This window comes from Lepidochelys kempii, chromosome 1, assembly GCF_965140285.1.
Source record: "Lepidochelys kempii isolate rLepKem1 chromosome 1, rLepKem1.hap1, whole genome shotgun sequence".
NCBI classification, from domain to species: Eukaryota; Metazoa; Chordata; order Testudines; family Cheloniidae; genus Lepidochelys; species Lepidochelys kempii.
Genome location: NC_136380.1, coordinates 112,644,826 through 112,671,083, shown reverse-complemented (window position 1 = coordinate 112,671,083; position 26,258 = coordinate 112,644,826). Strand labels below are relative to the sequence as shown.

At 38.6% G+C, this 26,258-nt stretch overlaps 1 protein-coding gene across 3 annotated transcripts in view; it reads left to right on the top strand.

The window, feature by feature from the left end:
* Window positions 1–26,258, top strand: part of RASA3 (RAS p21 protein activator 3) — a 266,580-nt gene that overhangs the window by 232,715 nt on the left and 7,607 nt on the right. For 2 of the 3 annotated variants that reach the window (XM_073350720.2, XM_073350711.2), the window contains exons 8-21: window positions 356–435; window positions 4,768–4,872; window positions 5,449–5,605; window positions 6,470–6,618; window positions 9,413–9,527; window positions 10,403–10,477; window positions 11,111–11,234; window positions 12,421–12,527; window positions 13,771–13,848; window positions 14,847–14,924; window positions 16,201–16,274; window positions 20,067–20,173; window positions 21,905–21,987; window positions 25,678–25,886. In XM_073350720.2, the coding sequence (XP_073206821.2) occupies window positions 356–435; window positions 4,768–4,872; window positions 5,449–5,605; window positions 6,470–6,618; window positions 9,413–9,527; window positions 10,403–10,477; window positions 11,111–11,234; window positions 12,421–12,527; window positions 13,771–13,848; window positions 14,847–14,924; window positions 16,201–16,274; window positions 20,067–20,173; window positions 21,905–21,987; window positions 25,678–25,886 (1,541 nt within the window). Of the gene's footprint in view, window positions 1–355; window positions 436–4,767; window positions 4,873–5,448; window positions 5,606–6,469; window positions 6,619–9,412; window positions 9,528–10,402; window positions 10,478–11,110; window positions 11,235–12,420; window positions 12,528–13,770; window positions 13,849–14,846; window positions 14,925–16,200; window positions 16,275–20,066; window positions 20,174–21,904; window positions 21,988–25,677; window positions 25,887–26,258 lie in introns of those variants that run through there. The other variant, XM_073350726.2, reaches the window with a different exon arrangement.

Below are 26,258 nucleotides of genomic sequence, written 5' to 3'. Positions count from 1 at the left end.
TTGTTATGTTTGGTTTTTTTCAGCTAGACTTTAGATGTTGACAATACCTCTTGCATGATTTTCTATGTCTGTTTAACCTTTAAACGCTGATGTGAAAACCTGCGATATATTCTTATCTACTCTATACTAAAGAGAGTTTGGAGTGTGGTGTCTCGGTTATCCTGCAAGCACTTCTGCCTAATGAGTAGTCCCAGAGGTCAACAGGATTATTCACGTGCATAAACATTGGCAGAATCGAAGACTAAACTACAATTTATAGTCAGAGGAAAGCAGACTATCAGTATGTGGTGAAAGCATAGTGAGATCTCCATTTTAACTATTTTTATCTTTTTTATTTATTTCTTTTTCACACCAGGTAACCAGACCTTGCAGCTACAACAAAAAATCCCATTTTGATATTGAAGATGCTGATGAGGTGGACAAAATGGAGATTAGGTAATATAAAAAATTCCATAGTAACATAAACTTGTTTTTCTTCCATTGTACAATTTTGCATTAAATTCAGTTTCGGCCTAGTACCCTTTTCCCCAGTACCCCTCAATTAAGACTTTAGATCAGAGGTCATTAAAGTGTGGGACGCGCCCCCGCTAAGGGAGTGTGGAGGATCATCTGAGGGGGTGTGGTGGGGTCTGGGCCAGCCCAGACGGGGATGGGGAGGGAGCACCATCCAGTCCCTCCCCGCCACCAGCTCTGCTTCAGTCCCACCCCCAGGTGCATCCCTGTCTCCTGGCCCCACACCTGGCCCCACCCCCAGCGCAGCTCCACTCCCGGCCCTGCAACAGCCCTCAGTCACTGGCCGCAACTCCATTCCTGCCTGGGACTGAGGGTGGGGGCAACGCCAGGAGCGGATCCGCACCTGGACCCGGGCCCAGCTGCTGGCCCCCACCGCAGCCCAACTGCGACTCCGCCCCCAGCCTTGGTCCTTCTCCCGGCCCCAGATTGACCCCCAGCTGCGGCCCCCTTACCCCATCCGCATTGCCCCCCCTCAAGCCGCAGCCCCTCTCCAGACCCGAGCTCATGGGGGCGGGGGGCCCAGACAGGGGTAAGAGGGCTGTGACCCTCAAAGCTTCGGGGACTACTGTTCTAGATCTATCAGTGTGCGATTGTAATTAAGTTTAGCCCTTTACTGATGTGTGGCTGCTTTAATAATGTGTGTATGGCTGTCTGAAAAGACTTCATTGTTCCTAAAACCAATGCAAGACAGTTCTTAAGTCCTGGTGAGGGGGAAGAAATACTTTGTTGGTGAAGTCTATGAAAGAGTTTGTAAAAGATTAAGTACTTTAATAAATAAAAGAGAGCAGATAAAGGGCTCGTTCTGGTTGGGCAAACTGTTCATTGAGAGTTCCCCCACTCCCTTATAGGACTGAGAGTATTTATTTCCATCTCCTCCTCCTACCCCTCTCACCCCCCCCCCCCCGATCATGTATCTTACATTAACCTACAGCCATTTCTTCTCTGAACATTTTCCTTCCATGGACTATACATGAGATTAAGTCCCCTGTACATATTTTTCTAACAACAAAAAAAGTTTTCATTTTCAGTGGTTGTAGGAAGTGGCCAGGGTATATCATTACATTAGTACCAGATGTTCCTTTTACATGCAGGGGTTTTTTTCTTCTTTTTTCCCTGTGAATAGAGGAACATTTTCTTAGCTGTGGGGCCCTCAGATTGGTTATTGTAGTCATACAGGATAACAGATTGACCACTTCTAAAAATGCACCTTCCGTATTTTGCTTTTTTAAACAGCAGAACTAAGCTTTGGAAACTGGGGGTGGTGATGTGTATTTACTAATTCACAGCCTTATGACATCTTTCATACTCTAGGTACACAAATTTACAGAATTTAAAAACTTCGCATGCAATAAACACAAGGCCTTGTCTAGAATGTAGCAAATGGAACCTGAATTGTGCTTCTAGCCACCTCCTCCCTTCCTTCCCCTGAAGTCTGAAGCAAAACTGCAACGAATTACAATCCATAACAAATGTATTTGGTGCCAGTTTTCCTCTCTTGAAAGTTTGTGTTTGTGTATGTGTCATATCAGGAAGTTGCATTTATGGTGGGCATCTTCTCAGAATCCAATTATATCAGGAACCAGAGGACACGTCATTTCCAGTACATGGTTTGTTAAATCAAGGTTTGGCCATGTGTAAATAGTGATTCGTCCTCCTGAAAATCCATCCCTTCCTTAACTTGGTTTTGGCAATCTGTATTGCCCCATTAGTGTTAGTGCTCCTGCCAGATCACAGTTCCATTGTGCCAGGAACAGAACTGGGTGAGAGAGGGCAAAAAAAAACAACCGGAGTTGAAAACTTTTTTCCTTTTCCCCCCCACCAAAAATTTTTCAAAAAATGTCAACTACCTTGGGCCGACTCACTGTACAAGCCAGTGCCTGCCCAAAAAATCTGAATCTAAATGGAGATGAGATGGAACAAATTGATACAAATAATGCATGCAACTTAGTGCCACAAAATATTATTGAGGGATAAAATTGAGAGGGTTAAAAATGCATTAGAGATTTATGATATCATCTTCTGTTACACTAGTTAGAATAAACTTTTATAAGGAATATCAAACCCCAGGCTTCAAAGCATGCCAACCACCTACTGTGTGGAACTAGGAAGAAACTTTCCACAAGGGCACGTCATTGCAAAATTGTCCACAATGGGTGACTTTATACCACCTGCTTTATCATGTGGTACTGGTTCCTGTTGAAGATAGAATACCAGGCTAGATGTTATATTGTATATCCAGTATGATAATTTCTCTGTCTGTGGAACATGCAATGGACATTTAAAACTCTCTGGTTCCTTATTTATTTTAAAACCTGTTTTTTCCATATATTTATATTACAAGTCTTACTGTTCTTCCCTTATACTAGAGTCCTGCGTGGGACTATTTTTAATCCCGCTCCCACTATAATGTCAGTGGGGCCTGCAGGATTCCAGTCCCAAGTAGGGCTCTACCTTATACCAGTGTTTCCCAAAGCAAGAGACAATCTCTCTCTTCTCCCCCACCCCCAGCAAAACTCTGTTTTTCTTCAGCATATCACCTTCCATTTTAAAAATAAAAAGTAAGTCTCTGTTGCAAAGAAAACCTTCAAAGTGTAAAGGAACTTGTGCAGAGACAGCTGCCTGAGTTTGCAGAGAGCCTGGAGCAATACTGTCTCATTCATCTCACTTGCTCCTAGCTCAAATGCCAGTAGTTATACTCTAAATTTCAATATTGTTAACCCTTTCACAGTATATGAAGAGAGAGAAAGTATAATACAGGGATTTATACCAGAATTTCCCCAAAATGAGGGAAGTGGACATGGAAGATGTATAAGCCTTTGACTTTACAGAGTGGGACAGCAGGAAGTATGATAGGTTTCATTTTCCTGAAGGAAGGCTTGGCTTCAAGTTTGGGAATCGCTGCAATATACAGTCTCTCCCTCTTTGACTAGAACATCACCCCACAGGCCAATAGTTGATTACTGCTAGTAAACACTCATATCAATGATGGGGATGCTTTCCAACAGCACCAAGATTACTGTATGCTCACATATATAGGATGATCATCTTCTCATTTTTTGAAATAGCAGTGTATTGTCACTGAAGAGGTAAATACAGAGCAGTGGTTCTCGACCATGTGTATGTGTACCCCTGGGGGTACTCAGAGGTCTTCCTGGGGGTACATCAACTCATCAAGATATTTGCCTAGTTTTACAATAGGGTATGTAAAAAGCACTAGCAAAGTCCATACAAACTAAAATTTGATAGGCAATGATTTGTTTATACTGCTCCTGTATACTATACACTGAAATGTACGTAGATTATATTCCAATTGATTTATTTTATAGTTATATGGTAAAAATGAGACAGTCAGCAATTTGTCAGTAATCGTGTGCTGTGACACTTTGTATTTTTATGTCTGATTTTGTAAGTTTTTAAGCTAAGTGAAACTTGGGGGTACACAAGACAAATCAGACTCTTGAAAGGGGTACAGTAGTCTGGAAAGGTTGAGAGCCAACGTCATAGAGAATAAATATCTGTCTTGAAACTACCATCAGAAGGTTTAAACTTGAAAACCATGACAGGGAACCAATAACTTAAATTCTAAAACAACAAATGCATGGTAACTACTGACAGATAGTTAGCTAGTGATTTATAGTGAGGTGTTTGGGTATCTGGGATGAACACTATGTAATGCTAAGCCCCTGTGTTTAGCAGGAGAATTACTATATCCAGATGCGGGGGGAGCTTTCTCATTGGTGTTTTGAATTGATCCTTTTTTGTTTAGGCCCAGACTCCTTGGCACGTCCTGTGTGAGTAACAGGCCAAAAATAAAGGGGTTACAATATCTGAGTTAGAAAAAACAAAATTGGAAATAGTGTGGCTTGGGAACAGAGAAGTAAGCAGTTTTAATTATAGTACTTTATTCCCAGAACTGTGAGTTTTGACATCCCAGCAGTGGACCTGCACCTGTGAATTGGAAACATTTCTGCTGCTTTTGAAACTGTAAATGCTTGTGAAGAAAACGGATGAGGAAAGGGTATCCTAGGTTTCTGTCCACTGACTTGTGCAGTTATGAATTAGCAGATTCCAACATTGTAAGATCCTCTTTAACTCCTTGGAAACCAGTATAATATGTTTTGGAACATACTTTTCTGACTCATACATAATGGATGAAAAATGAAATTAAAAAAAAAAGAGAAAAATGGCTGTTTTGTTTTTTTCTTATATTTTCAATATGAATTTCTTTTGATTTTTGGTTTTGTTTTATTACAGAGTAGACCTTTGGAATGCCAGCAACTTGAAGTTTGGAGATGAGTTTCTAGGAGAACTAAGACTTCCATTAAAATTTCTCCGACAATCCAGCTCTTATGAAGCATGGTACTTGCTATTTGTTTTTCTTTGTCATAAAAGGAAAGGTACTGTTTTCAGTACTGCACATATTATATTTTTACTACAAAACCATAACAGTAACTACTGTTGTGTAACAAAGTGTAAACGTATTTAACTTCCATCTAGTTTCCCACATGAAAAACCTAAGCCAAAATCTTCAATTACCAAACTATCAAAACAAGGATATTGAAATATGTGAAGCATTGTTTTGATGGCATAGTTGTTGAAAATTTGGCTTTTTTTTTAATGTGTGTGCAAATTAGGTGGGAATTCTAATACATTTATCTTTGATGTTATGCACTGCAATTCTGCAGTAATGCCATAGTTTTATTACTATATGGGATTTTATATTGTCTTAAGTACACAATACTTTTATGATCAGAACTTTCCCTAGTAAAGTTGATGCAAAAGGAACTGGTGTGCATCTTTGGAAACCTAATTTAGAACATAAAAAAAATCAATAGGTTTACAAATGTTATGTGTGTACCTACATATTATATATATTCATGTATGGCTTAAGAGCTTTTTTGCTGTTTCAAGACCAACTATTTTTTTGCCTGCCAGGTATTTCCTGCAGCCCAGAGATAATGGCAACAAGTCATTGAAGCCAGATGACCTTGGTTCCTTAAGGTTAAATGTGGTTTACACTGAGGACCATGTTTTTTCCTCAGACTATTACAGCCCACTTAGAGACCTCCTGTTAAAATCTGCAGATGTTGAGGTAATTTATTTGCGGCTGCTTGTTGTGTACCTGCTGATTATCCTCAAAGCCCTCATAAATATTTGTCAATTTACAAGTGAGGTTATATAACTGAAGTTGCCAGAGATCTCAGCTAATCCTTTTTTTTTTTTTTTTTGCACTTGAGACTTTTATGAAGCTGTATATCCCTTGTGCTTGTTTTTGGTCCGTGCAGAAAAGATCTGTATCTGCACGCACTGATGGTAAGTGCAGACACACCCAGCTACAGCAGTGGTTATGAGAACCCACATGTACTCCTCAACTGTCTAATCCTAAATTTGTATGCAAAATAAACTGGTTGGGTTTGATCAGTTGCCTTTCTTTTACTAGAAAAGAAATGATTTACCTGCTATTATGTAGAAAAAATGTTTTTTTGTTTTTTTGTGCGTATTAATCCTAAAATGTGAAATGGGATGGGCTAAGTTTGAGATCAAATCATCCAAAAAAAAAATTCACTGTTGTACTAGACCATTTGTTTCCCTAAAGAGAACTGTATTTAACTTCTTTGATTGTAGCTTAAAAAATACAGCAAAAAGTTCAGGTTTTTATGTCCAGTATTTCGCAAGCCGCTGCGATATTCATTGAAACCAGATATTAACAATAGGAAAACAGACACTGCATTGTCATTGTTTTTAAATTGCTGCCCTCTTGTGATCAAAACTTACATCCAGCAGACAAAGTGGAAATTGAGACCCAGCCATCTCACAGGTCTGTGTGACGGGGCATTGCAGATAGTATGTATGGTACTGTGTGAGGAGTCAATGTGAAGAAAAAGAAACTAGTGTTAATAAGCGGTGATTACTGTAGGAACCCGTCTCAAAGTTTTTGCTTCTCTCTATTGTTCAGCCTGTTTCGGCATCTGCTGCACATGTGTTGGGTGAAGTTTGCAGAGAAAAACAGGAAGCAGCCATTCCTCTGGTTAGGCTTTTTTTACACTATGGCAAAATTGTGCCTTTCATCAGTGCAATTGCAAATGCTGAAGTGAAGAGAACTCAGTAAGTACCAAGAAACCACTCATTTTTTAAATAAAATTTCAGATGTTGTTATAATGTCATGCTCAATTTATGGAATCACAATGGCTTTTTTTAAAAGTAATCATTATTATTATTTAGTACTTGTACTGTGATAGCACCCGGGGCCTCAGTAAGGAATCAGGGCACTGCACAAACACATAATAAAAGACAATCCCTGCCATGGGAAATAGGTGAGTTAGGGCTTCAGAGAAGCCCCCCATAAACATCACACAGCTACCTCATTATCCCCCTTCAAAACTCTCCTTAGAACTTTCCTTTTTTATGATGCCTCCAAAAAAACTGACAGCAGTTAGGCCACTGGGATGCTCAGACCACAGCCCCTCATACTGACCAATAGTCTCGTTGTTTCCTTCTTCTCCCCTGCCAGTCTGTATCCATCTGTCATCTCTTGTTTCATGCTTGGATTGTAAGCCCTTTGGGGCCATCTTTTTGTTCTGTTTACACAGTGCCTACCTCAGTCAGTTCCTAGGTGCTATGATAAATACAAGTAAAAAATAATAATTATAATAATCAAATCCTGCAATAGTTTTAGCAGTTCACAACAAATCATTTCAGCTTCACAGCATGTATTGATAAATCATCTATTTCATCATAAAATAATTTGATTAATCTTATTTATATAAGGAAAAGGCAAGTTTCTCCATGGAATCATATGAAAAATGATGCTTAGGGCAAGTCTTGTCTGAGCATCTAATTTTACCATATGGAAGGCTTTACCACAAACAGTGGGGTGGGACATGGCCGTGGTGAGACAGCAAATAGGCTCTTCCTTACCAGTCACAAATTCCTGGCATAAACAACTGTCAGAGGATTTTGTGTAGTGCCCATCAATATAGCGTCTAGTATCCATACCAAGTAGATAGTGTCTGAAATTTGTTGCCATTTATGGGGTTAATGACTTATGTCTATAGACCTCAGGGTCTCAGCCTATTGCCTGGAGGACAGTTACTGCCATTAAGGTATCAATTGCCACAGACAGAACCAAATGAAGCCTTTGTGGGGAGTCTTTTCAGACAGAGCAAGAACTGAAGTACTCTCCCACCTGTAGGGATAGTCCCTCTGTGCAGGTTGAGGCACTTTGGTTAGGATAATGTGAGGAAATGTGTTCTTCCCCCAGCCTGCCATGTACCTATTCATGAGACATACTGGGCATTAGTTTTCAGGGCTTTCGGTCCAGCACCTTTCACAGGCAGTAGGTTTACTTTTTAAAAACAGAACAGTGAACTCAGCGGAAGAACTCACCGTAAACTCCCTCTTTGTAAACGGGTGCAATCGTAAAAAAATATAAACTATTGAATAGATGCAACATTGTGTGTGAGAGCAAATAACTGAAGGCCCAGTTGTGCAGGTGCAGCTTAGGTAATGTGCATGTAGAAGGCACAGTCAGATTTATAAATAGCTTAAATTGTCCCTGCAAATAATTGTGGATGCAAAATGAACCTGAAATTATTTGTATACTTTAACTTGTGGGTGCAAAAAAGGAGCCCAGTGAACAACAGATTGCAAATCTGATGTAGACGCTAATGGCTGTTTGCAAAATTAAGAACCAGTATGTGTGAATACACTTGTTAACTGGTCTTTTTTTTTTTTTAAAAGACTATTTCAGTTTCTGTGTGCATGCTTCCTTTTATAGGGCCAGCATACCAACATTGAAAAAACAGTTGAGCAAAAGGGTCCTGCAAGTCGTACTCCGGTTTGGGAGTGGCCTTTGTGGGTTTCCTTCATACATGATTTAACTCTTGCTGGCCAAGCTGTATATCATCATTAAAAACAGCATATCAGTGGATGATGCAAAAGTAGGAGACTTGTGAGAAAGCCACACAGGAGAAGGAGTGAGAATGACGTTCTATAGATAGTTATTTTTATCTTCATTAATATTGTCTTAAGAGAGCAATACTATGCCACACCTAGGAAGTGTGCCATAATAATGTGGCGTGTTTCTCAGTAAGATTGATTTGAAAATATGTAAAAATGCACATTTCTGGAGGTCATTCACAAACCTACAGGCTGTAATCATGCAAATATAAGGTTAACAAAAGCTACAGCTACTCATCTGCAGCTTTTTATGTCCCCAGTCCTGCAAAGAGAATTGTGCAGGCGGCTCCGCACTGAAACAAATGTGGGGCTGTGTAGGCTCAAGGGTCCACTCGCACGGTTCTGTTTGCAGGATTGGGGCCTGTGTATTTCATAACATACAGTATTCCATCAGGCATGGTACTGTAGTTCAGCCACAAAAGGTCACTTGGGTCATACAATCTTATTAATCACCCCAAATATGCCTTTTGTAAGAGGAGTTAGCAGATGGAATCCAGTGCCCAATATAGTCATGAGACTGAAATGGCTGCCTCCCAAGTTCATGCTGGGCAGTAGTGCATGAAAGCACAGACATTTTTCACAGTTTTTCCATTAGGTTGTAAGCTCCTTGCGGCAGGGTCTATGTCTCAGCATGTGTTTGTGCAGTGCTCAGTGTAGTGGAACTCCTGTGCACTACTGTAATAAAAATTATGAAGAACCCCTGAAAATTCTCAGACCTTCTGACAACCTTATGTTGATGACTATTGTTTTTCTGTGATAAGCTGGAAATGCACCAAACCTTATACAATGCATTTCATGGCAGCCCTTAGGCAGGGATCAAGGGGAATATTCGTGTGTGCATTCAAAACCAGCTTTTCATCGCTTTCACTTGCTGCTTTCATTTCCACATGTTAGTGATTTATTACAAAAGACTAAATTATAGAAAATTGTTCCCTTCCAGAGACCCCAACACCATTTTCAGAGGAAATTCATTAACTTCCAAGTGCATTGATGAGACCATGAAACTGGCAGGGATGCATTATCTTCAGGTTACACTAAAGCCAATTATAGATGAGGTAAGAGCAGATTCAGAACACTTCTTTTGGTAAAAGTTCAACCTAACGGGCCTTCTAGGAGCAGATATTGCTGATGTCTTGCCCCTTAAGATTGCTTTGCAGGACTAATGTCAAGAGCTTGTTTTTACAAGAAAAGCCATGTGGTACTCATTACCCATTGAGTCACCAATTCATGAACAGTGGACTTTCATTAAAGAAAAATAAAAAGTGTCCATGTGAACTGTGTCTAAAATAATCCTCTTGTCTTTTAAAATAAGTCATTTAGGTTCTGGAAAATGGTTAAAAAACAAAAGAAAAGCCTAAGAAAATAAAAACTCTGTGCAGCAGAAAACATTGGCCATAAATAACACACTTCATCCTGTCGCTTTAAATGAATATGATTATTCCTAGATAACTGCATATGTGACAGCTAGCAATGTGATGATGCTTTATTATCTCTCCAGTCCAGTATGGCTCTTCTTTTTTTTTTCCCCCCTTCCAGAACTATAATTGAACAATTTCAGACCACAGATTTCCTTTAAGTGATTCAGCACTATTGTACCAAAACAATTACTATGATGTCTCATCAGGAAATACTATTTTCCCTAAGAATAGTTTTACAATACTATCTCTTTGGAACAAGAAATGTTTTCTTAAATGATGATCTTGTTTGGGAGAACCTGGTGAAAACTTCATCCTTGTAGATGCAGGATATTGCCGAAAAATAGAATGTAACATTTTGGCAAAATTCAAAATCTTGACGAGCTGATGCGTGATGTCTTGCCAGAAGACAAAATACATTACCCAAGAAAGCTAGCAGCCTAAATTCTTTATTTTAAGACTTCTTCCACCTGAAGATATGCCAGTGTACTAATTCTTCAACATGTTCTTTCTAGATCTGCCAGCTCCATAAACCTTGTGAAATTGATCCTGTGAAGTTAAAAGATGGTGAAAACCTGGAAAATAACAGGGTAGGCAATCAGATTTGCAACTGAAAACAAAATCTCTAATTATATTGAGTATTTTGTTTCCCTTACTGAGGTTCCTGAACCTCATTTGGTGGTGTAAATTAAGCTTTCATATGTTAGTAGCCACTGGAAGCCTTAGCCTCGTAGAAATGTGTGTGATTTTTTTTTTTTTACATCAGCTTCATGTTTAGTTGTATAGCATAGTACTGAAATGTGATGTTGTCTATTAAATGTAAAATAGGCAAGGAAGAATAGGACTTGGTTTTTAATCGACTGCGTAAATATCCAGTATAATAGAAATGAGGACTCCTTAGCCAATTTTTCCAAAGAGAGCGTAGAAAATGGTTTTGTAGAAGAAATAATGTGCTTTTTGGAATGAGGTCCAATTTTGTGTGTGTGTGAGAGTGGAAAAAGACACTGTGCTTTCAGCTTTGTGCTTAGAAATACACCTCACCGCAGAGTAGGGTATCCATTGAATCTGGAACTGTGGCTTTTTTATATCTTACAATTTATTGCAAATATAATCTAGTATAGATGCCATTGTAGAAAGTGTAGTAGCCCTGTTTTCCATCGAAGAGAAATGGTGCATTTAAAACAAAACAAAAATAAATTTTAACATATTGCTAAATGTTTCAGGAAAATCTGAGGCAGTATGTTGACCGCATTTTTACTGTCATAACGAAATCTGGGGTGAGCTGTCCCACAGTGATGTGCGATATTTTCTTTTCACTGAGAGAGTCAGCTGCCAAACGTTTTCAAGGTGAGTTGCTGTATGTAACTTCTTGTATGTTAAATCATTTTGAAGTATATAATTTTTATTATCTACCAGTTTACATTATCAGAGTTACAGGTGTAGAGGTTAAAAGTATATTTCAGATTAGAAGCTATCTGTGAAGTGTTTATCTATACTGTGTTTACCTCAGCTCTTCCTTAAAATTTATTCTACTTTACTCTGAAAGTGACATGATAGAAATGGCATTGAGGGGGTTCAAATTTATGTATCGATGATTTCAGATCAAATATGCTCAGTTTACAAGTATAGAGATTTTTTTTTTTTAACACAGCTGGCCTGCAAACTCATTATCAAATCTCAGGTTTTTTCAACCCAGGCATTAGCCTGAAATAAAAACCAAATTATAAATTATTGACACCTATGCAAGGCCATTGCCTTCAGTGGCTTTGCATAGCTACCACTGAGTAGAACTTAGTAAAATTTGTTGCAGATACACAAGAATAAGTAGAATCTGTTTCACTTCTTAGCTGCATTACCTCTGCCAGAGTAAAAAGCAATTTAAAAAAGCCCCAATCAACCAACCAAAAATCAATTTTTTGTCACTAAAGTAAGCAGATCTAACTCTTCATACACACAAGGAGCAGATCAGTTGAGTAAGAGGGTGCCATTTTATAGTCACTTTGAGAATAGAAAATCTCAAAATGAAATGCCATTGATGGCCATATTGTGTTCCTTATCCATTCAATTTATAATAATTATTGTTATAATTACTATTCGTTACTTATTTTACAATAGTGCCTGGGGGCCCTAACAAATCAGGGCCCCTTTGTGCTAGATGCTAGAGATAAATGGTGAGAATCAGTCTCCTTTTTATAATCCGTGTAAATGTTATGTTCCAGTTGAGTACCAAAATCTGATATACAAACTAAGCATTTCCTGCACAATGAGACTTTGTGGAGCTCTCTGCACAGTTGTGTTCTGTTTTAATGGGGCTAGCTCTCACCCGGATATTTTCATTACTTTATCAATAGCTAATATTTGGCTCCAAATGACCTCCATTATCTCATTTGCCCATAACTCGGGAATATGTGAACTTCCAGCACAGGGCTGAATTAACTATCAGAAGGTATTTTGACAGTTTTACTAGTACTGAAGGTGCTCTTTAAAGTATTGTTTGTTGGGATAATGAGTAGAATGGTTTCTCTTGTTACAGGTGACCCAGATGTACGGTATACAGCTGTAAGCAGTTTCATTTTCCTGAGATTCTTTGCTCCTGCAATTCTTTCTCCAAATCTCTTTCAACTTACACCACACCACCCAGTAAGTACAGTATTGATCTATCTAGGTTCATATGTGGCCCCATCACCATAGTATGAGTGCCTACCAAGTGTTTTTTTTTTTTAATCTATTTTCTCAACACGGAGGAGAAATAGCTTGATAGTTCTTGTCTGCTTTCTGTGTTAGCAAGCAGATGTGTTAGGTGGCTATGTTTGTGAAGAACTTAGACTTCCCCCCTCGATAAGCTGAAGTGAATTTTACATTTAGTTTTGAAATTGAGCCCAGTGGTAATTCTTGTCCCTCTCTCTCAGAGAGGGAGTTCTGTAATCTAGGTCCAGCTCCTATGAAAGTTCTGTCTCAAACACTCATGAGCCTCCCCCTACTGGTCAACAGTTTCATTGTCCAGCTGGGTAATGCATACAAGCTTGTGTTCTTTGCTAGTGCTCAGTGCTATCGAAGAGAAGATTGGTTGTGGAATTACCTACTGTAAGAACTCTACATATGGGGCCCAGCATGCTGTGAAGTGTTACGTAAACCGGAATTGTATCGCCTCATTCTTTTCTTGTACAAAGTTATATGCAGTAATAGGGATTTCAGCTGCAATAACTTTGTTAAAAACATATTAATTGCCTTAAAAATTAAACAGATTTTGTTTACATGTTAAAATGTTCTCCCATTTCTAAATAAGTGAATTTTAAAAAATGGTCCTATCAGATACTCTTCCCTGGGATAAAAAGTGCCTTCTGGTGGTCAGAGGTGACTTTGAGGAATAAGTTGTTAAAGATTCCACGAGAAAGGGTACAGCATAATTTTTTAATGGGTTGAATATTACTGTGGCCTCTTGGCCAAATTTCTTCTCTTAAGTAAACAGGTTCTACAGTAAGTCAAAGGAACTGCAAACTATTCTAGCAACTGTGGTAGCTGCTCCATTTTAATTGGATTCATTACTTCAAAACCCTTTGAGATCCTTTGAATAGTAAATGTGTTGCCCAAAACCTAAACCTTTAAATATTAGTATAGAAAATAGTCTTCAAGCATTCACTTAAAAAATGAAGCAAGGATTCTTTCTTGTTTGCTCTTTAGAAGCAAAGGCAGGAAGGTACTCATTACAAAGTCTGTCATGCTTCTTAAGGCAGCAGCTTTCTTTCTATAAAGTTTGTGAGTTTTTAAAATTTTACACTGATTGTTGGTATGAGTGAAATAGAGAACAGAAAATGTGTGTAGTGCTCTGTCCCGTGATTTAAACATCAGGAATATGTAACACCATTGTTCTCCCCCTTCATAGGATCCTCAGACCTCTAGAACTTTGACACTTATCTCTAAGACCATACAAACATTGGGCAGCTTATCAAAATCTAAATCTGTAAGTGTTTTGTTTTATTTCTTATTTTGTGGGTTATGTTGGCAAAATGTTGCTCTTTATTTCCTTTTTAAAAGCCGATTGTCGCTTTATTATTGTAATTAAATGTTTGGAATGGCTACGTAGTACCATATGCAAATCAGTCAGTGGTAAGCCATGCTAGAGTAACTGAATTTATAACCTGCATGCGAATTGATGGCAAACGTTTTCTTATTTGAACTACATTTTTAGTAAAGTGTGACATGGTCTTGGGGCTCTGGGGCTTTTTGTGAAGTCTTTTTGAAAAAATGCCACATTGAAAGGTGCCAGCACCTGGAGAATGAAATACACATGGTAGCAGCCTTGCGGTATTTTCTATGCTGCCTCAGCAAAGTATTTAAAGCCTGATCTAGATCTAGAGGAACCACCTCTAATGGTGAGGGATAGTGCGCTTCTCGTGCCATTTGAGCTCTCAGCCAATTAGTGATGATAGCTGATCGTGGCTTTTTGATGTCTGCTAGAAATTTGAAATGAGAATAATTTGAGCCAGTAGGCCACCAAACAGTTATCAGATGATAACATGAGGCCACTGCTGACCTGGTCTGGATTCACACCAGCAACCTGTGAGTGAGCCTGTATCCCATTTACAAATCTCTTGAGCCCATTCAGTTCCTTGTCTCTTATTATTTTTGTCAGATTGTTTTGGGAGCATGACTTTTAAAAAATAGCTTGAAACTTTTACAGAATGTTATAGTAATTCTATTGAATTGAAGATTTGGAATGCATTCTGCTAACCCACATTTATTTTAGAAATTATTTTAGTCTGAGAGCTTTCTCGATATATTCCATATTACAGCCAAACAACCTGAAAGTAGCTTTGATTTCTTTCTCTTTTTTACAAATAGGGAAAGTGGTGGTGGTTTGAGTAGGGAAACTTATTTTCTGAGTCTGTTGATGTTAAGATTTTATGTATAAGTTGTATTGGAAGACACACAAATATTGGTTGGTTGTTTGCATTTCAGGCCAACTTCAAGGAATCTTACATGGCCACTTTTTATGACTATTTTAATGAGCAGAAATATGCAGATGCAGTAAAAAATGTAAGTAACAAGGCAATGCATCAAATACATATTATACTTATTGAAGCTGATGTTTAGAGGCATATAAGTAGTGTAATATTTACACAAGACCAAACACTCTCAAGAAAAAACAGATTCAGTAGCAGTAGTACTCAAGAAATATGCAGTGAATACAGTGCACATAAAATTCCATAGCATTTGTTGGAAACCACACTTCTTAAATAACACTTATGGAACATTGGGTCAGATTTTAATGCATATACACATTCCATGTTATCCTGCAAGCCTTCAATGAGAACAGTCTGGTCCAAGACTAAATGAAGGAGGTTGAGTAATAAAGGAAAAGGAGCATGAAGAGGAGATGAAAAGTGGGGGCGTCTACCTTTTGTACTTAGGGGCACTGTTACATTTGAGCTGTTCTTAATGTACCATCCAGAAAACCTTCCCAAATTCCCTAATTGTTCCTCCCCCACTCTGAACTCTAGGGTACAGATGTGGGGACCTGCATGAAAAACCTCCTAAGCTTATCTTTACCAGCTTAGGTCAAAACTTCCCCAAGGTACAAAATATTCCACGCGTTGTCCTTGGACTGGCCGCTACCACCACCAAACTAATACTGGTTACTGGGGAAGAGCTGTTTGGACGCGTCCTTCCCCCCAAAATACTTCCCAAAACCTTGCACCCCACTTCCTGGACAAGGTTTGGTAAAAAGCCTCACCAATTTGCCTAGGTGACTACAGACCCAGACCCTTGGATCTTAAGAACAATGAACAATCTTCCCAACACTTGCACCCCCCCTTTCCTGGGAAATGTTGGATAAAAAGCCTCACCAATTTGCATAGGTGACCACAGACCCAAACCCTTGGATCTGAGAACAATGAAAAAGCATTCAGTTTTTTACAAGAAGACTTTTAATAAAAAATAGAAGTAAATAGAAATAAAGAAATCCCCCCTGTAAAATCAGGATGGCAGATATCTTACAGGGTAATTAGATTCAAAAACATAGAGAACCCCTCTAGGCAAAACCTTAAGTTACAAAGAAGATACACAGACAGAAATAGTTATTCTATTCAGCACAATTCTTTTCTCAGCCATTTAAAGAAATCATAATCTAACACATACCTAGCTAGATTACTTACTAAAAGTTCTAAGACTCCATTCCTGGTCTTGTTTGCTGTATTCTTTTTTCAAATATTGTTAGAGCATTGTCTTGTACTACAGTAATATGTAAATATAAACATTTTGATTTGGCTTCTGTTGTACCCATATTTTATCCGTATGCTTTGTCCCTCTTAAGTTCTTAGATTTGATTTCATCCTCTGGAAGGAGAGATCACAAGAGTATAGAGCAACCCATCCTGCTTAAAGAAGGGTAAGAATGTGTTCATAGTAGAATTTCTTGTATCTCTGTGTGTTTTAGTACCATTGTAAGGCAGCTATCCTTCCTCCCCACTATATTCATATGTTACGAGGAAAAATATAAAGGTAGAAAAATGTTGCATTGCTGTCTTTATCCACTGTGGCTGCTAGCTTATTTTAACATCCTTTCATTTGATCTAAACACTTTAATTTCACATGTGTTCTCGAATTTTTGTTTAAAAAAAAAGCCTATAGAATTTAATTACCACAATTAATGCAGAGTTAAGTTAAACTGCCCCTTTGTTAAAAGAAGGTTAAGGTTGTGACTCAAACTAACAACAGCTGCAAAATTCCATTCCGTAGACAGACACTCAATACTTTATCATGACATTGAGGAGTGGGCAAAGCCTTCTGATGGGTTTTGCCATTGCTGTTGTGCTGTAAAATCCAGGTGCTGATAATCTTAACTAATTTTTGTAGAAAAATGTTTAATATGCATGTACAGTGGAACAACTTCAAATCTCAGTATCTCTGCTTCTTAAGACACTTTCCACACACTAGTTGTCATATGGACTAATTGCTGGCATTTTTCACTTTAAAAATGAGTCTGTAAAAGCACCTAAGTACAGAGTATAGGCAGCTAGATAGTTTCTTCTGAAAATAAAACCTTTTTGAGAATTTCTCCTGAGCTTAGTATGCTAAGTTACAACCTAGAGTAAATTTTCACAACAGATTTTATAAATCACTAAATAATAACATATTAGGTTTACATTGAAAATGCTGACAACTTTTACCTGTGAAAGTATGAACATCCCCTCTATTTAGCTGGTACAGTTCACCTCACTTCTGTGATAGAGTCCCCAGAAGTAGGCATGTCTGTTTTAATTCTGTGCATTATCATTCTTTTGCTTTTTGAAAATAAATGTATAATTTGTAACTTTTCCCCTCTGACTCTTAAACATGACTTTTCTGCCTCTGTCTTTCTTTTGCTCTTGTCTGATTTTTTTCTGTCTTTTCTTGCTCGGCCTGCTGGCTGCTGTTATAAGGACTCTTAAACTAACAGTAAAGAAAGTTGATGGTAATAGTTCGTGCAGGTAAGATGGTAGGGACAGCTGGTGCTTTGCCGAAGCTACCTGCTGACAGTGTGTCCTTCCTTCATAGCAACAGACATTTCTGACTTAAATTTGGGAAGGATGTTTTCTCTGTTTAATAACGCTGAAATGCCCAATGTAAAACCAACAGAGAGAATTTGTCACATACATCTCAACGGTGCCTATTTTTTTTTAAAAAGATGCTGAAAATGGTAAAGTACTTTTTATCTGTAGGCAGAGGCTTCAAGCCCGCTGAAGTGTATTTAATGTTTAGTGTACAAATTCCTAAAACCTCCTTGCGAGTGATTAAGATGTCAGCGTACATCTTCTATTGCACTGTTTCAGCAACATACAAATAAATTGTTTTCAAGGTTAAAGAGTGGGATGCAGATGGCTAGGTCCCCCGCCTTATCTTGTAATTGTCATGCCTTATCATTAAAAAAGGCAAATTATCTCACAACCATCAATCTGATTATTTTTCCAGAGCAATTATCTGGCTGTTGAGTGGGTTTTCTATACGCCTTTGCTCTGCTTTTTTTAATTAAATTTAATTTTAATCTTTTTTCTTTCTGTATAAAGAGCATCTGTAACTCACCCTGCAGAGTGTGCACTTTTGTTTGACCATCTAGTTCCCGAGATGAGTGGGTTAGCTGCTGGCCTGTGCTTTGCCGGCACCAAGCACGCCATCGCTGCTCAACCAATAGCTGTTGGGCTCTTTCCAAAAGGAAGAGAACTGGAAGTAATTTCTCCTTGCATACTCGTGCTCGAAGGGCATTCACACTGACGTGGCCAAGCAAAACTGAAATAGATCCTCATTTAAACCACAAAGAGGAGTAATAAAAAGACTCTTCAGCCAATTAACTTTGATAATGTTTTTCCTTCATGTGTCTTGAGCATTTGTTCAGCCAATTCCTCAAATGTTACATGGATTTTAGAAACAAGGAAATACTTTAAACTGGCCTTGAAATACTTTCTGCCTGCCTACCCAGGTAATGAAATCATGACATACTGTTTTTGTTTTAAATTATTGTAGGTAGCTTACGGGCTTCCACACTTCTCCTATTCTAATATCAAAGGCAGGATCTTCCATAAAAAGAGAGAGAGACAGTGTCTGATTCAATGCGTAGTTTTTAAATAACAGGAGGGAATGTGATCAGAAATGTGCTTTTAACTCTGGGGTACTGAGTGCCCACATCTAAAAGGGAGTTTATTTTCAAAACACCCTGGGTATGTGCAGGTCACCTTTAAGGATGTCTGCCTGGCAAAAAGAAGGACTTAATGAAGAGTGTGTTCCTCAGACTGCCCAGCCCCGTTTTCTTAGGCACCCACTCTCGTTCTGAGATTTGCCTAACTTCAAAACCTGAAGGGGTCCATCAGCTTGGTTGACATTAGGAGGGCTTGACCCACTGTCAGACATACAGCTCCATTGTCTTTCTCAAATGCTCTAGGAACAAAGACTGAGAAGTGACTGTTACTATCCAAACCTTCTGGGAATGGACAGATTTTAACCACCATAATAGTTATATAATTCTGTAAGTGCCTACAGTACAGTGAATGGGGCATGCCAAGCATAAAACAAGCCTCTGCCCCAAGACATTTACAGTCTAAATGCACTGCGGGAACAATACAGCACAATACTAAACAGAGTGGCACGAGTGCATTCAGGTTGGAATGCTTTGGAGAAGGAGGCTTTTATTAGGTTCCTAGTCTGTCTAACACATTCTAATTGTTTGTGACTAAGGATGTTCTATCAGAAATTGGAACTATGGTGTTTGTTATTCAAAGTATTCTGGCTCCCCTGCTAGTGAAAACACATGTAGTGAAGTCCTCCCTTACATTAAGCCACTCCCTATTACTTCTCTATGTTGTGTGTGTTCATTGTGCTGTATACTACCTTTGTGTCTGATAAATACAGCTTTGATAGCAAGTAGTTTTTAATGATTCTGTTATATTATCCAGTACAGTATACTGTACATATGAATCCACTCGTACACTGTGTAAAATAGCTTTCCATCTCTGGCATGCATAATTTCTCTCTCCCTCTCTCTCTCTCTCTCTCTCTCTCTCTCTCCATATATATAATTTCTTCTTTAAAGGTTGTACAGAGCATAATGAAATCAGTATCATATTTTCCTATGTTACCTTGAAATTGTGGGTTAATTTAGTGCTTAGACATATAGTAGATATAATATAGTTCTTAGTAAACTGATTGCTACCTGAGCGTACAAACAACAAATCAGTAAACGAAAAACTCAAAATTACTAGCTTTTAACAGGCTAGTTTATGTTGGGATAAAAATCTGTATTTTCTAACTGCAGCATTACTTTGTTAGTTGAAAATGGAGTTCCACAACATTCAACATTTTATATTATTTATAGAGTATGAGTGATTAAATCACATAAGACAGTTCTTGTACTAAAGAGGTTTTGTACATCTCTTTTAGGTGTTGAAAATCATCTAAGCCTCTTAGACTCTGTCTTGATTGGGAAAAGTGGTAGAGTTAAGTTAAGCATAGCAAATACATACTAGCTAAGTTCCTCTGTTTTCCTAGTATAGTTGGAGGGTAACATCTCTCGCTAGACTTTCAACTGGTTAAGTTGTAGTCTAGGCAGGAACCTAGGATTATAAAGTATTCAGTGTGTTCTTTTGGAGTTTGACAATTCGCGATTGTTATTGAGTGCATTAATGTAACAATGCTTTCCCGTTTACAATAGGTTTATGATCAAAAGAGCACAAGGAAGAAAACGATTTGGTATGAAAAACTTCAAGAAGAGATGGTTTCGCCTGACTAACCATGAATTTACCTATCAGAAAAGCAAAGGTAACAAAGGTTTGCCTTTCTGTTTTCTAACTTTTCACTAATAAAACAATGGGTTAAGCATACAGAACTGTGTAAGAGAACAGAGGGAGCTCCTTGGTAATGTACTTTACAATAAAAACCTAATTTCTGTAAATCTGTAACTGCAGAAAATACAATACATAGAAAAAGTATCTGAGAGGAGAGAGGGATGTTTTTTAAAAGCACATGAATTTTTTTCTTTTTCTTTCTGTGTATTCTTTGTACTAATCATTTCAGAGCGTTTGGGTGGAATTGGAATGCTTTGATATGAATTAAACCACATGCTTATTGGAGTGTGTTTATGGACTAAATCTCTACAGTACCCTATCAGTAATTAACATACACTGTGTGTGCATTCACACTTGTTTATCATACGGGCTGAGAAGGCAGAACACGGCTGTAATAACCTTAAGCTGGGGTTTGGGTTTGAATGGGACAATGCCAAATCCCACAAATTGATATCCTAGCGTTAATTTATTGTTAAGGTTTGGAATACTGTATTAAGCACTCAAAAGTGAGGCAGTTCCAGGGAGATGAGGTTGTAACTGCCCATTTTATGGTACACATTAACAACAATAAATAACACATTAGCGCCCACATTTCAAATGAAAAACAGAGAAAATACTTCCTGTGGGCATCGTGCTGAGTTAGTCTTGTAGAGGAAATCCGTCTGCAACTTCTGGAATTGCCTCACTTTTCAGTGCTTGATATTTCACTGTGTGGTTACATCATGGGTAAAATTAACTGTTTTAATGTAATTAATATCAAAATTACCACTTACATGGAACTGCTGAAGTATTGCTGATTTTTATTAATTGTCTCATTATTCTCAGGCACATACATGCCCATCTTTTATTGAATTAATTAATTCTCTTATTCTTGCATTTGTTATCACTTATCAATTGGATTCCAGAAATAGATTCTCTCTTTAGTGGTTTTCATTAATTTTGTAGCATTTGCAGTATTAACAGAAGCACGCTGGGGTTTGACTACATGCTTTGAACTTTCAAACATTTGTTCATAAGTAAAATCCTTAATATTAGATTAAGATTATAAAGATTATTTCAGGAGTTTCCAACTAGATTGGATTTTTTTATTCAGTAGAGAATAACAACTATTCCTTCTATTGTGTGCGTTTGCTGAGGGAGCGCTTGCAGGTTCCATTCACTATTAGATTACTTCACTCTCTCAATCATGAAGTCTGCATCACAGAATCATAGAATATCAGGGTTGGAAGGGACCTCAGGAGGTCATCTAGTACAACCCCCTGCTCAAAGCAGGACCGATCCCCGACTAAATCATCCCAACCAGGGCTTTGTCAAGCCTAACCTTAAAATCTTCTAAGGAAGGAGATTCCACTAAATCATGCCCACCATCTTTAATCACCTGCACCGACAGGAAAGATTCCCTTTTTTTTTTTCTTCTTTTTTTTTTTGCTGCCTCTTGAGGGAAAATATTCTGTCTGCAATTTTCCAGTCACTGCCTGAATAGGTGATTTTTGAAGCGGTTTGGTGGTGGCACATTTTGCAGCTCAAGGCAGAAATGAAATTAAGGTAATATTGAGACTTTGACAGCATGTCAGTAACACAAGCTTTCTTGCAGTCACATTGAACTCTTCCTTCACAGAAATCAAAGCATGGCTTTTAATAAGAGCAGAGGGCGAAGTGACACTTGAACAGTTATGCAGCTTTAGCTTGCAATTGTTTATTGCAGGTGATCACCCACTGTGTAGCATTCCGATAGAAAACATTCTGGCAGTGGAGAAATTGGAGGAGGAGTCCTTTAAAATGAAAAATGTAAGTAGGTCATCTTCAACTGTTAGTTGGATTTGTCTTGGTCCCCACCCCCACCAAATCTCCTCTTTCCTTTTTGTAACTCGTGTTGGATTTCCACTGGAAGACTTACAGCCACAGCTGCTTGTTCTGTATCTAGTAGCATGGGTGTCCAAAAGTGAAGTCCATTGAGATTTTTCATGTGGCCTTGTCAGCGGTATCCGGATTTAGTTACCTGCAGCACACACTTAGTACTGCCCGCTCACTGCTGATCAGCTGGCTGGGACCTAGATAGCTGGACACAGGGAAGGCAACCAAGTCTCTGCCCTTCCCATCAGCTCTAGGTCTGACCCTTGGGAATGAATTAACTCCTTACATTTACAACGGAGCACATTCTCTTGCAATGCTCAATCAGCTAGCATATCTTCGTAGAATAATGACATAGCGTGTATATATCTGGTATAGAGTATATGGGAATGAGAGATGTGGTCCCCGATATTTGCCAATATAACCTTTATACCATATGAGCTTGATAGTGTGGTATAATAGTTCTGTTGGCAGGTGTGCAGGATGGCTGCATTTCTCAAGAGTGGAGTACCAGAGCATGTTTTTATGTATTTGGTATATACTATCTATTATACAGAAACTGTTTTTAGAAATGTATGAATTTAAATCTAAAATCAGCTACCATAGGTGGTACGATTCCAACTGTACAGATCTGAGAGATCTTATAAAATGAATTGTATGTTTTTATCTGTCTCTAAACATTATCTAAAATAGGTATTTATTCATAAATTGTTGTGACTTCCAGCTTCTATATCATGTGATCCTTCCACTTCCTAAATTACATGGGCTCTGAGGACCAGGGTGGGTAATGTTCAGGCTTAGACTAGATACCAGACTTGTGATAATGTTTTTACTGATTGGCTGAGCAAAGCGAGACCCTACGCTCAACTCAGTGGCATTTCTCTGTTTGTCTGTAATGTGATAACTGTGGAACTGCTCTGTTTGTCTGTAACAAGATGCAGTAGGCTGTAGCTCGCTGTTTCTCCTCACTGCATAGTTAACTTAAGTATTTGTTGAATAAAAAGCAAAAGATGCAACATTTACGTAGTTTACAGAATAGAACCATGCTTTGAACTCAAGCATTCCTTTTTGCATGGGAAATGCAGATCTCTGAACATATTTCAAGATAAAATTTCCCCAGGACTCTTCCGGAAATGGTAGAATATGCTACTCCCCACCTCACCAGCCAATAAGGCTTTCTGCTGGGTTATTTTCAATATCAGAGAATTTCTGTTCCTCTTAGCATTAGAAATAGAATACAATGATATGGGCAGAATTCTAAAACCTTGCTGCCGATGCAGCTGATGTGAATTCTCCATACTCATGCAAAGTATATTTAAAGACGTCTACTATAAATATTTTCTTGGCATCTGTGTTCATCATCTTGTCATCTTGCACCAAATCCCATTTTCATCATTCCTAATGAGTGTCATAATGTGTGGTAGATGCCAGCACCACGTAGGGGCACAGTACGCCCAGCCAGTCTGTCTGTCTCTTCTTTCAAGAAGTCCTCCGGATCCTTGGACAGAGAGTTGTTTTACAAGTAACGTTCTGGTCTTTTGCAGAACATTGCTTTAAGAACAAATGCTGTTGTCTGGTGTTTTTTGAGCCTGAACAGGTCTTGCAACGACTTGAAATTCTTGGCTCAACTGTTGGCTTCTCAGTAACAGTTTCCATACATTAGGTCACTTATAATGGTATCCCATTACACAACCACATATCCCTTATAAATCTGTTCCTTTGTTGTAACATATGGGGCTCCACTACACTAAGCAGTGTGTTAAAATGCACTTTCCTACAGCTCTGTGTTAAACAGGGGATGAGCTGTATGCTCTAGACTTTGCAATTCCCGTCTCACCTCAAATTAGCCCTTTTTCTCCTGGGAAGTTTTTAAACAGAATACTGTATTTTGTCCACACTTGCCCTTGCCCAGCTGATCACACTAATAATTGCTACAGCAGTATTGTGGTGAAGTTCACACCTTTTTATTTGGTGTCTGGTATCAATAAAAAAAAATACTGAACACAGGAAAAAATGCCAACTGCAGCCTTCCTTTCCCTTTCTCTTTCGGTGAAAATTCCATTTAAATCAAGAAGTTCGCTTGTGAAATAGAAGGGATATTCCCCGTTTCCAAGAATACAAACCTTAAAGTGTAGTAAAGGGAGCAGAGACTGAACTGATACCATGTATTGAAGTGAGCTTCCTCTCATTACAGTGTGTATGGTAACACCCGTTGTTTCATGTTCTCTATGTATATAAATCTCCCCACTGTATTTTCCACTGCATGCATCCGATGAAGTGAGCTGTAGCTCATGAAAGCTTATGCTCAAATAAATTGGTTAGGCTCTAAAGTGCCACAAGTTCTCCTTTTCTTTTTGCGAATACAGACTAACACCGCTGCTACTCTGATACCTTTAAAATACTGTTTCCTATCCCTTATCCAGTCAGTATACAATCTGGGACAATGATCTCTGTGTTTGTAATTCAGAAAGGTGAGTTTATACCAAAAAAATTGATAACCCTGAGGACACAGGGGAATTATGGGAAATAATACTTAGCCATATCCAAAGCCATATACAAACAGTAATATGCAGATTTTAATTTTGGGGGGACTTATTTAAACATGAAAGGGGAAAGAAAACCAGCGAATGCTAAATATTTAGAAAAGTTATATGAACTTCAAGTACTCGATTTTGCTTTTCCAGTATTTGCTGTTATCTCATTAACTTTAATCTCAGTAATCCCCAACAGATTTTCAGATATCAGTTTATCTGGAAAAGGAATTATGTTTGAAATGTTACCTTTTCAAGAGGAAGGAAGAGCATGGAAAACGATTGATAGTGGTTGTGATTTCTTTGATTGCAAGCTATTTGGGGTAGGGACTGTGTGTTCATAAATGTTCAGACAGCATCTGCAAAATGGAATCCCAATCGTGATTTGGAGTGCCTAAGCATTAACATGACACAAACATTTTAATAATTTGAGCCACTAACACACCCCTGTATATTCACAAGGAAGCCTGCGCTTCTGTTACTTTATTAGTGGTATAAGTGGTTATATTTAGTGTGTGCAAGTGGTTATAAAAGGGAAAGAAAATCAAAACAAAATAAGTGCTAAGAGGTTAATTGTGTGTCAGTTAAAGCAAAATAGGCACGGCAGCTGATTGCAAACTCGATTCTTCCCCTTCCCCCTACAAATAGCGTTTCCTTTCAGCCCAGCATTTGCTTTCTCTGTCAGCTTCCAAAACTTGAAGCTGCAGCATTACTAAAATTGTATCTCTGACGCTGAGTGATCCCTGTAAGGGTGTGTTCCTCAGTAAGCATATTAATCTCCGTTGTTTATAAATTGTCTTCTGTAGAAGCAGGATTAACATGTTGCACAAAGCATTAGGTTTTATTTTTAAAGAAATAGTTAATGTTTCATTTTATAGATCCGTTTGTGTTTAATAGGATTTCTTGCTGCTTTTAGATGCATCTTTTGGTCTGACACATTGTCCTGTTTCCTTTAATAATCCACTGATCAGACTGTACCTTCTAATGTAGAGGTTTATGCTGTTAAGACTCCCTCCTTTACTTTGTATTCTTTTCAATTGACTCCAGTGTTAATTAAATTGGTGGTTCAGTCTGTGGATTATTTCCTTGTTTTCAGATGTTCCAAGTGATTCAGCCTGAGAGAGTCCTGTACATCCAGGCAAATAACTGTGTCGAGGCCAAGGACTGGATTGACATACTTACTAAAGTTAGCCAGTGCAACAAGAAACGCCTCACAGTCTACCACCCTTCCGCATACCTTAATGGACACTGGCTGTGCTGCAAGGCCACCGCAGATAATACTCCTGGCTGTACGCCCTGCACTGGGTAAGGGTCGGTAGGACACTGCTTGTTTTAAATTCAGCCAGGGGCATGTTAAGTATGTGCAGTGTGGCCTCCCAATGGGTAATATTTGTGAAGAGGTGCAAGCTGCCTGGGCACCTCTGGGTTCTAGACAACAAACTGTCATCTTAGGTCCATTGTGTTGTCATCCCAATCTTCTTCTCATACCGAGTGCAACTGGCATCTTCAGACCCTGGTTAAACTGCTCTCTCTTCTTAGTACATGAGACACTAGTACAGGGGTTTGCAAACTTTTTGGGCCGAGGGCTACATCTGGGTGGGGAAATTGTATGCAGGACTGGGGCAGGGGATTGGAGTTTGGGGTGTGGGAGGGGGTGCGGTGTGCAGGAACGGGCTC